A 12,246-nucleotide genomic window follows, 5' to 3' on the forward strand; every position below is an offset into this window, starting at 1 on the left:
ATTGGTATCCAAATTTGTGGTACAGCACAACTCATGTTATGAAATGTACTTTCTCAGGTACAGGTTGCTGTATTTATACCAGAGAGGGCTTCAAATCACTTATGTCTTTAAATTAGGACCAAAATACCACTAACACTAACACAGGGGGCAGTGGTGGCTTAGCGGTTAAGTCTCTGGGGTACTGATCAGAAGGTCAGGGGTTCAAGCCCGGGTCCTACAAAGCTGCCACTGTTTGGCCCTTGAGCAAGGCCCTTAACCCTCTCTGCTCCAGGGGTGCTGTATCATGGCTGACCCTGCGCCCTGACCCCAACCAAGAAAAGAATTTCATTGAATGTGTGACCAATATCATTATCATTACATTCATGCTGCTGAATGTGATGCCTTCTGAAAAGTTTCTGTTTAAAATGAGACAGGGATCTTTGAATGTAAGATAGATCTGGCTAATAAAACAGCAGCCTTCAGGCCAAAAGAAAGCTAAAATGACTGATCATTAAATGATCATTACAGACGTAACACCAGCGTCTTAATGACACCAGGACCTGATGCGATAGCTCATAGAGTCCCAGAGGTAATAGGGTAGTTATAGAAACAAACAGCAGTCACTAAAATGCCATTGTTATTATTGACTAATTAGGAAATTGTTGTGACTGCTGGTTATTACAGTTATTACACTAACTGGCTTAGATTTAATGAAGATTCAGCAAAATATCTCTGTTCTATTTTTTTTTTTTCTGTTCTAAATATATTGCTGCCCTCAACAACTAAACTATTTTTCAAATCTTCCTTTAGGGGATCAATAAAATACAACTATCCATTCATGCATGCTGACGTCAGTGAAACTAAACAGTCGTTAAAAGTCAGCGACTGAAAAAGTTCCTGAGGAGGAACCGAATGCAGCAATGCGGTGATTTTTACGTGAGCGTGAGTTTCTGCAGAATATTCAGCTGCTAAATATGGAAAGAAATAAATGTACTCCCAGTCTCCCAAAGCCTGCTGGGGAGCGGGGTGAGTGTGACCTGGATTGAGGTGCGTGCGTGCGTGTGTGTGAGCACTCAGTATAATAAGAGACGAACGGTAAGGAGATGACGAACTGCGTGAAAAAGTCTATCTAAATCCATCTAAGGGATTAATGGTGCGTTTGTAAATGTCAATGCATTCAACACTAGAAATAACATTAAAATAGGATTGAGCGGGCCTCTGCACATAAAACCAGCGAGTCGAATGCCAGCTCTGATGCAACATTGCCACCTACAGGGCATTTAATGTCAGTACAGGACATTTTACGGGATCAGAAAACACCGAGGCATTTCACAGCAGGTTTTCTGGTTGCAGAGGATAGGGAAGAGACTAATCCTGCTGTTCCTGGACTACAAGAGCTCATCCGAGGTGCACTGAATTATAATCACAATGTCTATCCCGTGAAATAAAGGCATTGTGATATTTGAAGGCAGTAAGTTAGCGCACATCTTTTCATTATTCGGTTAGCGCACATCTTTTCATCAGCACAAATGTTTTGCATGCATGGGGATTCTTTGATTAGTCAAGATGTGCCTGTGCAAGTCATGCAAGAAAAACGTAGAATACTATTGTTACACACCAGTGAGTGTGCCAGTATTCCCATTAGTACTACATGCATTAATAGAGCTATATTATGGAGACATTTATAATATGCTGAAACACACAGTGTAAAGACAAATGCCACTTCTGACACACTTATCGAGCTATTTTTATCTTATTTATTGAAAAATCAAAATAAAATGTTCCCTTAAATGTGCGTGCCATTTTAAAAGAAAACAACTGCATGTGCATTAACTTGTGTGTTCTCTAGAAATAAATACATCAAGACTACAGAACAGCTACTGTGCATCAATCCCAGCTTTAATACACGTGTTTGCTCCCTTTTACGTCATCTTGGGTGTGGACCATCATAAAACTGTGTCCTTCTCTCAAACTGAACCACAGTTGACTTGGACGAGGACAGAGACCCTCAATTTTTGGCAGACCAGGCTTTATTTGTTTGGTGCATACTTAAATATGAGTGGACACGTCCTAAATCACAGGACACACCCTAAACCACAGGAATCAGACAGCTGGTTATGAAATTCTGAAATGTTCTGGGATTTATAGGTTCCTAAACATCAGACCATGGAAATTTCTTTAAACATGACCATTCAAAGCCGTGACATAGATGGTGACTACATTATTAATCCTCAGACAACTTGCGGGTCGTGCTCACGTCTTATTCTCCTGTAAAAGACTTGATAAGCCAGTTCTACTTAGACCGGAATATGACAGCCAGGATTTGGGTAAAATACGAATGTTAATGCAGTGCAGGGATATGAGGTCAGGTTAGGTCCTTATTTCACCAGCAAGATAACTTTATATTGATTTTATATCATCTAAAGCCACTTTGTGCCAAAACACACTCGCTCACAGACACTCGGCCGGATTGAGTGCAGACAAAAATTTGACACGGAGGTTACGAATTCAATCAGCTGGAAAATACGACTGGCTTTCACGCAGAGACGGTTTGTACTGCTGGGACAACAGAACAAGAGAGCTTTTGCAATTCAAGCATGGCCTTATAAACTTTGTAACCTCTCAGTGGTTACTCTTCCACCCCAAAATAGAAAAACATTGCACGCGGCATTAATCTTTGCCAAGAATGCTGGTCTTTGAAAAGAGAAAGACTAGCTTTTTGAAAAATCCAAACAAAAAGAGAAAGGAACGGGACAAGTTAAGGTTAAAACATGTCTGGGTTGTGTATGTTCGAATGGGGTGTTCATCGTGTTTACAAGATCACTTAGAACCAGATTGATGCCATGTTGACATATCTCAATATGGAAGTTAGGATTGTGGACAATGCTAAATGTAATTACAGTTGTATGGCGTAAAAATCTATATTCGAGACTGAATGGCTGTGTGTGAGCATGTTAAATGGATTGCATCAATTATTAGCAAACCAATGTCTATATTTTCCACTTACCTCATAACACTCTCACTCAGTTTCATCCATCCATTTTCTGTACCAATTATCCTACACAGAGTCGCAGGGGGCCTGGAGCCTATCCCATGGAACTCGGGGCACGAGGTGGAGACACCCTGAATGGGGTGCCAAACCCATTGCAGGACACAACTGAACACACATTTACACACTACAGACAATTTAGAGAAGCTAATCAGCCTACAATGTATGTCTTTGGGCGGGAGAAGGAAACCATAGGAGCAAATTCTGCACATACACAGTGGAGGTGGGAATCGATCTCCCAGAACCGGAGGTACGAGGCAAACGTGCTAACCACTAAGCCACTGTACCTCAGATTCAGTAGCCACTTTATCCTGATTAGAATCGGATTGGCTCCAGAGAACAGGACGTGAGAAGGGAATACACCTAGGAGAAGACGCCTATCCATCACAGGGCACTGCGCACACTCTCATTCACACCCTGGGGTAATTTTTCTCCGCCAAACCACCTACTGGAAAATTTTTGGGAGGTGAGAAGGAATAGGAGAACCCAGAAGAAAGCCATGCAACATTGTGGTGCTGTGAGGCAACAGTGTTCTCATTACTTTAACCACTTCACCAGTAAGCATATCCTGTGTTTGTGTTTGTCAACAATACGGTATTAAACGCTTTCCTGGAATGATGCTAATGCTATTTGTATGTTCAAAGTGTTCTTTTTCTCTCTTTCCCTGTCTCCCTCAATCGGTAGCTCACAATCAGCAGCTACTGGTCAGCAAGCTCAGCAGTACTGAGATACTCCAGAGGGCATCTCCGTGTGTGTTTGTGTGTGGTCGATTTCATTTCTCGTCGTTAGGAAACCGTTCTCTCTTACGCACTGTGATAACAAAGCCTATTACACAGATACTGTGTATTGCTCCAAGCTTCATGTCACACGCACACATCACAGTGAGGAAGCCACACTGATAAGCCTAGCCAAAAAAAACCCCCCCACTGTATACACAGAAGATTCAGATTTATACGTGCAGACAGGAATCACCAGCAGCAGTGACAAAGACAATGACATTGATGTATATTCTGCAGTGACGGAAAAATAAAACACTGCTACTTCAGTAACATTGAACACTCATACTTCAAGCCATTAATATAGCAAGAGGAAAACATGTAGGAAGAAATGCCATTTGACTTCTATAGAGGTCGTTTTGTGTCCAAAAGAAGATTCAGCTACAGTATATCACCTCTCTCTTGCAATGGTAATGCGTGAAAAAGAACACGTTTACGTCGGGATAAGAACTGGATTACATGCTGTTCTGGGCTGCTTGATGCATGACCTCAGCTCAGCCAATGAAAGACCAAGGTAAGGAAAAGCAGGAAGACTCACAGGGGTGCTGCCATCTGACAGGGTGGTCATGCTGATTGAAGTGCTCATCTTGTCCGAAGAAGAAAGTGATGGAGGGGAGGGGCTCCGCTTCTCCAAGCCATCCTGTCTCTGCAGAAAGTCCCCCCAGGCGTGCTGGATGCTGTCAATCAAATCAGTTTATGATCAGCGGTGAAAAATGAACAAAATGTGATTAAACATTAAAACAAAGTGCAACATACTGGATGAGGATACCTAATACGCACCTAAATTTGTCCGTTGTAGTTTAAATGCTTTTAATGCAGCTCTACTGATGACTCTTATATCCTATAAGCGTCATATATAATCATCTCCTCCCAGTGACATGAGATTAAAAGCTGCCCAATCCCGAGGCTTTCTTTTCAATCCTGATACACACCTTTAACTTGCACACCAAGATAGTGCTGTTATTTCCAGATATTTCAAAAATATTTTCTGCTGACTGAAAGTGAGCTCCTCATTACCGGATTCTGGATTATAACGATTCAAATCTTTTTTTTTAACACAGCATGTGAAAGTGCAGCTGTCAATCTTCTGCAAATGATGCAAAATGAATTGGATCATTTGTTGTCTTTTTTTTTTTTTTTTTTTTTTGCTCTTTAACCGGTTTTTGTAAGTGTTGGTGATTAAATCTGTTTTATATACAGCTGTTCGTGTATTTCCAGAACCCGAGAGATCGGGGGATGAATTCATAAGCACCTGAACACACGAGTCATACATTTCTTTGTCACATTCATTTTCCTGCTAGTAGAAAAGTTTTCAATACTCATGCTGGGTACAAATGAATCACACAAACATGCAGACAGTGCACAGATACACACTCATGCAGGAAGAGTTTTTTTGTTTTGTTTTTTTGTAGGGAATTATTATTGAATTAGTTGTTCATAGCATTGTGTGCGTGTGTGTGTGTGTGTGTGTGTGTGTGTGGCTGGCAGGTGTTATCAGTAATTAAACAGCAGCTCGAGCCCTAGCCACAGGGTGAATCCAGTCTTGATATACTGATGAGGGAATTTCATTAAAAATTTGCTCAAGGACACGTGTGTGTGTGTGTGTGTTTGGAGATGGGGTGTGTGTGTTGGGGGTGCTGGGGTGGGTTGGGGATACGGACTGACAACTGCCTGTCTCTAAATGTCAAACAGCAGGCAGCATTCAGACAGAATTCATTTGCCTTGTCAAAAAGCCAATTTGATAGCATGGACAACGATGAACACAGTGGAACAGAAGCCACCGACAATTGCTGAATGTGTTCCATGTCAGCTAAAGATAGCGAAATTTTTTCCATCGGGCACCGGCTTTATTTCCAGCTTAGCTAAAAGTGACATGAGTTGATGATCTGCTCCACAGAGTGCACTGAAGGTGCCACAGTTTTACAGACGTAAAGTAAACGTGAAATGGTTATATCAGGGAAGAAAATGGCAAAGTGACCATCTGCTTGCGAGTGTGTGTGTGTATACAGATGCATCTTAAAAAATTGGAATATCGTGGAAAAGTACATTTTCCCCGTAATTTAATTAAATTCATATATTCTAGATTCATTAAACATAAAGTGAACTATTTCAAGACTTTTTCCTTTTTTAATCTTGATGATTACGGCTTACAGCTCATGGAAATAAAAAATCCAGTATCTCAAAATATTAGAATAAAGAATTTATAATACAGAAATTTCAACCTGAGAAAGGAAACTCAAAACACCTGCAAAGGTTTTCTGAGCCTTTAATCTCTGAGTCTGGTTCAGGGGACACACCCACAATCATGGGGAAGATCCATCCATCCATCCATCTTCTACCGCTTGCTCATTTTCAGGGTCACGGGGAACCTGGAGCCTTTCCCAGGGAGCATCGGGCACAAGGCGGGGTACACCCTGGACAGGGTGCCAGTCCATTGCAGGGCACAATCACATACACACTCACACACCCATTCATACAATATGGACACTTTAGACACGCTAATCAGCTTCATGGGAAGATGAAAATAAATTGTGCATTTCATTTGGAAATCAAGGTCCCAGAGTCTGGAGGATGCGTGGACAGGAACAGAATCCAAGTTGCTTGAAGTCCAGTGTGAAGTTTCCACAGTCAGTGATGATTTTGGTGCCATGTCATCTGCTGGTGTTGGTCCACCGTGTTTTCTCAAGTCGAAAGTCAATGCAGCGTCTACCAGGAGATTTTAGAGCACTTCATGCTTCCATCTGCTGACGAGCTTTATGGAGATGCTGATTTCATTTTCCAGCAGGACTTGGCACCTGCTCACAGTGCCAAAACTATTAGTAACTGGTTTTCTGACCGTGGTGTTACTGTGCTCGATTGTCCAGCCGACTCGCCTGACCTGAATCCCATAGAGAAACGATGAGAGACACCAGACCCAACAATACAGACGAGCTAAGGGCCGCTATCAAAGCAACCTGGGCTTCCAGAACAAACACCTCAGCAGTGCCACAGGCTGATCGCCTCCATGCCACGCCGCACTGATGCAGTAATGCAAAATGAACTTTTCCACGATATTCCCATTTTTTTATATACACCCCTATGAGTTTGTGTGTGTAAAACTCACTTTTGCAGAGGGTATTCTCCATCACTGATGTTCTGAAGGGTTTTTAGCTCATCCTGTGACAGAGAGAGAGAGAGAGAAAGAGAGAGAGAGAGAGAGAGAGAGAGAGAGAGAGAGAGAGCGAGCGCAATATTATTATTACTGAAACGGAAGTTTGAACTGAAGGCAGGGCAAAAAGCTCATTTGTAGGTAAATAGGATGCAGTTTTCAAAGTACATAATCTCAGCTGATCTTTTTGTACCAAAAATAACTATATTAGCTGTTACACTGTGCCAACTAGTGATGATCTGTGACCAAACCACAGCACTGACGTTACTTGTGATAATGCACTGCGTCGCATGTTCATAATTATATCTGTCTGAGCTAATTGGGAAAAGTGAGATCCAAATCTAATTAAGTAATTCTGTACGACAGGCCATGCTCCTCCTCTTTCGCTTCTTCTCCTTGTTCTCCACCTCTCTCTCATTCCTGAGAGAGTCAGTCCCGTCCCCCGTCCCCCCTCTGCACCAACCAGTTAAATAATTCTCTTTAATATCACTGAGGAAGATAATGTAATTACATGGAGCATTAGACTAAAGCATCTTTGCTGTTACTGCCGCAGGGGCCACAGAGCGCATGTGTGTGCGTGTGTGTGCGTGCGTGCGAGAGTGAGTGAGTGAGCATGCAGTGAATACCTTCTTTCAAGGAAAATGTGTTTGCAGAAAAAATAAATTCAAAGAAATCTTCAGTATCAAGCAGTTGTGCCCCCCCCCCCCCCCCCCCCCATTTTACCTGAGCCTTCAGTGTGAGGAACAGATGGAGATGGAGGGGGAGGAGGGGGAGGGATGTTTGTCAGACTGAGAGAGAGCTGAGAGAGGATAAAAGAGGAGTGAGAATGAGTTGATGAGCTGTACAGAACAGAGATGAGAGAGGAGGAACAACACAAGAGAAGATTGAGAGTGCCTGTATATGACCACATCCAGTATGTAAGGGATCTGTGCCTATATGCATAAATCTTCCAACGATACTTTCACTCAAGGTGCTCCTGCTCCCAGTCCTTGGCCCTGTCCTTGGGTCACGTTACAGTATATACATCTTCAAATTAATTTTCACTGTTATGCCTGTAATATGCTATATGACTGCACACGTCACACAAGTACAACCACCTGGCCTTGACATGTAACGTTAGATGATCCTCAAGTCCTTGCTATTAACTTTAATGGGGCGATTGTTAGACCTTCCCCTGTACTACGGAGCCGTGATACAAGCATAAATCCTTCTCTTCCTTTAGAACCTTACATTAGGACACTTGCCAAAAATGCTTTCTCCTGTTTGCTGATGATCACAGATGCAGGAATCAGTGTCAGTGACTTTATAGCTGCTCTAATTCTCTTTTTATTGGCATTAATTGGATAAATTAATGCAGCTTACATCCGTCCAGCAGGGTCCTCACTTGAAGCAAGATTCTGCTTCAGCGCCACTAGATACCAGTGTTAAAACCTCAATCTAAGCCCAATCTCGATCTCTTTTTGACTGTTCTTTCATTTCGTCTTTAAAACCTGAGTTGAAACTTTCCTGCTCTCCTAACATTGTATTACATTTTTAAATTTTATTTATTATTATTATTATTATTATTATTATTATTATTATTATTATGTAGCGTTGTACTTGTGTCATCCAGCAGGGGGTGCAGATGAGAATCGGTGCTCATCTGAGTCGCTGGAAAAACAGGAATCTTGTGCCAGCCTGCCCTGCTGGAGAAAGAAACGGCTTTCACGCTGTGTGCCTGAGTGTCTAAACACTCATTATGCATAGATGCGGATGCACACAGAGGTGTTGCTATAAAGCTGTGCCCACCATCATCCACAAAGGCAAACATGTCCCAGGACCTCTTCTCCTTGTGCTAATTGACAGAATGGGTTTGTTCGCTTATATTGAAAAGTGCTGATTTGAGCAGCCCATATTTTTTTTCCCCCCTTCCAGAAAGGAAGCTGTATGGACAAAAGTTCACAAAAGTGAGGATTTAATCTTTAAGAGCCTCATAATGACCCTGTTCCTCTACACAAGTACACTAAGGACTAACGAGCCTTCAAACATTTTAACCCTCAGATGGAGTGTATTCACACGCTGGCACCGGGCCCAAAACAGCTCGGAGAATAAAAAGGTCGCTTTACATAACTGAACAGTGGAGAGGACAGAAAATCGAGTCATTTTTGGGTTTTGCTGCAGCAAGAAGACGCTACAATTCAACTGGGGTAAAATGTATACACTCATGAGTGAAAGAGGAGTACAGCGGAAGGGACCTTGAACCCAAAGAGCTGCATAAACAGACAGAGGAAATCAAGTCCCTGATAGCTGGATAAAGAACTATTCCCTATTAGAGGCACCAACCAATACTGACTTATGATCACGTGAATATTGGCTTAAGAAAACCTGTACATAAAAGATGACCCATTGAAAAGATGATGGCTGACATGCATGTATGCATGTTCTGTCCCTGTGTGAATGGGAATCTATATAGTAAAAAAGTAGTTAAATATGAATCCAAACGAAATAGTAGTTTGGATTCATATTCAGAGAGAAAACTATAAGATCTAGCTTGTCAAAATATTATGACATACAGTACGTCACTATCAATAACTATAACGTTGTAGTGCAATATTTTGACAGTTTCAGTACTATGTAGTTTAAGACATTACGAGCGTGTTTAAACGTATGGCTCAGCCATCTTGTCACTGCAGGCATGGATGTGAGATGAAAGAAAATCAGGACAAAAGAAAAACAGTAAAAGGAAAAGGAGGAGTTGGCTGGTGGTAATGATCAAATCTACTGTGAGAAATTACACAGAAAAAAACCCCCAGAAAGATAAAAGCATAGAGAGAAAAAGAACGAAAAAGAATGTCTAAGATGAGGTCCTGAGTAATCCTGATTTAAATCTCTCATCCCCCTTTCCAATAATCCTGAAAGTAAGTCATGTGTGCATCTGCTGAGGGTTCTCTTATCTTCAGCTATTCCCACATAGAAAGTGGCTGTGCTCCAGGTCTGGTGTGACAATACTTCCCCAGGGCTTCCGGGAGTCCAGACAGTGTCTGGCTTGTCCCTAAATGATCCTGTTATCATATCAGACACACACACCATGGGAGACAGAGGAAGAGAGAATGACAGAGAGGAGATTAATCTAGAATGGGTGAATGCTCCAGGCTAAACCACATCAATGCATAATCAGCACTGGCCATATTGTGTGCAGTAGGAAGGTATGACCAGCATTCAATGTTAGCAGTGCAACTCAAGGCACCTTCACACAAGATCAAGACACTATATCAACCCATGATGGATGTTTCATCGATGTTTCTATAAAAGTATAGTACATAGCAAAAACCCACCCAGCTGATGACATCATTATTTTCACAGTGCCATAAAGCCAATTGATCTGATCCTCAGAAGTGCTCCAAAATTCCTATTTGCTCAGTGAAGAAATTTCAGTTGCGGTGGTTCCATGAGGCTCTGGAAACAGGAGAAAGATGACTACCAACATCCAAACAACCAGGACAATGAGGCATTTTGTGTTGTTAAATATCTTAAAAAGGAAGCTCACTGCAAGTCTATGGAGGACATTAACTTCCTGTTAGAGCAGTGGCTTCAAATAATGTACACGCTTTCACCTACACTATATGGCCAAATATTTGTGGACACCTGACCATCACACCCATATGTAGATCTTCTTCAAACTATTGCAACAATGCTGTTAGCACAGAATTGTTTAGGACATCAGTGTAAGCTGTAGCATTACAATCTTCTTTCACTGGAACTAAGAAGCCCAAACCTGTTCCAGCATGGCAGTGCCCCAGTGCACAAAGAGCTCCATGAAGACATGGTTTGCGAAGGCTAGAGTGGTAGAACTCGAATGTCCAGCACAGAGCCCTGACCTCAACCCCACTGAACACCTTTGAGATGAACTGGAACGCCGATTGCACCCCAGGCCTCCTCATCCAAAATCAGTGTTTGAGAAGCAAATCCCCAACATCTTGTGGAAAGCCTTCCCAGAGGTGTGACGGTTATCATACCAGTAAAGGGAAAAAAATCTGGCATGGGATGTTCAATCATATCGGATTGTGATGGCCAGGTGTCCACAAACATTTGGCCATATAGTGTATCTACGGCTCTAATACCTAGAAATTTAAAATCTTCTTGAGTACTGGTAATATTTTATAAATGTTTCACAGATGTGTCATCAATGCTGAAGAATTCACATCGTCACACAAACATCTAAACTGGTTCCTAGTTCTTGCTTTGTGGTGCCTTCCCTTGTTTCGCACTGGCATTATAAAAAAAAAAGAAGAGCTGAAAGCACCCAAACAAACAGCACCGACTACAGATGGGCACCAAAAACCTGGAAACATGCCACGTTGACCATCATACCGCTTCACCCCACAGCTTCTGCTCCCAGCTTGATGTGTGTGTATTTGTTGTGTGTGTAAGGGTATGTGTTATGTACCCGAAATTTGGCAGAGATGAGTCGCCCTGGCAGCCATTTCCCAGGTGTCAGTGCAAGCAGCTGTGTGGGGTTGCACCGAGAAAGTGCTGTGTGTGTGTGTGTGTATTTCAATTCTCATAAATGGACTCACAAAACCCGTATACCCCAAAGGAGCCCAATATATTGTGCATTAGATGTACATACTCAAGTAGTAGCCATACTACAGTAGAATGACTGCCATCTCATCACTTTCACGAACTCAAAGTAACTTGTATATTAAGCTTTAAATCTGTATAATTTGTGCTTTTTAAGGTTTGACTGCTGGATTTGTGATTATTTTTGCCAATGGAGTAATGCAATGTTAGTAATCAGATTTACTTTTTGTTGCATTGCTCCAGTAAGACTTTCATATCCGTCTCATACTTCACTCTCATACAGAGCGTAACAATTGTACTTTTTATATACATAATATATTTTTTAAAAAAAGCTGTGTTATTCTCTCAGTATAGGGAAATTTATCAGAGTTCATTTCTATCTGAATTGCACACACAAAAAAGAAAAGAAAAGAAAAGAGAAGACTAGAATATTCGTTTAATATTGGAGCTCTGTCAGGCTGCATGCACAAAGGCGTTTTGGCTTCCCTCAGAAAACACATTAATATCCATTGTTGGTTTGTTGTGGCTGGGGAAGGATGTTTGGATTTTTCTATGTGACTAGATCTCATTCAGTCATGGATGATTTGCAGCATCAAAGATTACCTCTGGTGAAGGTTTTAAACAGACAACAGAAAGTAATGTTTATTCATTGCTACGCTTGTCGTCTGCCTCATTAAAGTCAATGGCAAGAGTCACCATGTCCTTGACCATGGCTTCAGTCCTGGGATTTCTGG

General features: G+C 41.8%; 1 protein-coding gene across 2 annotated transcripts in view; it reads right to left on the bottom strand.

The window, feature by feature from the left end:
* Positions 1-12,246, bottom strand: part of schip1 (schwannomin interacting protein 1) — a 358,752-nt gene that overhangs the window by 231,975 nt on the left and 114,531 nt on the right. For both annotated transcript variants that reach the window (XM_017495932.3, XM_047162628.2), the window contains exons 11-12: positions 6,908-6,960; positions 4,343-4,481 (exon numbers count right to left, since the gene is read on the bottom strand). In XM_017495932.3, the coding sequence (XP_017351421.1) occupies positions 4,343-4,481; positions 6,908-6,960 (192 nt within the window). The remainder of the gene's footprint in view (positions 1-4,342; positions 4,482-6,907; positions 6,961-12,246) is intronic.

The sequence above is a fragment of the Ictalurus punctatus genome, chromosome 20, assembly GCF_001660625.3.
Source record: "Ictalurus punctatus breed USDA103 chromosome 20, Coco_2.0, whole genome shotgun sequence".
Taxonomy (NCBI): domain Eukaryota; kingdom Metazoa; phylum Chordata; class Actinopteri; order Siluriformes; family Ictaluridae; genus Ictalurus; species Ictalurus punctatus.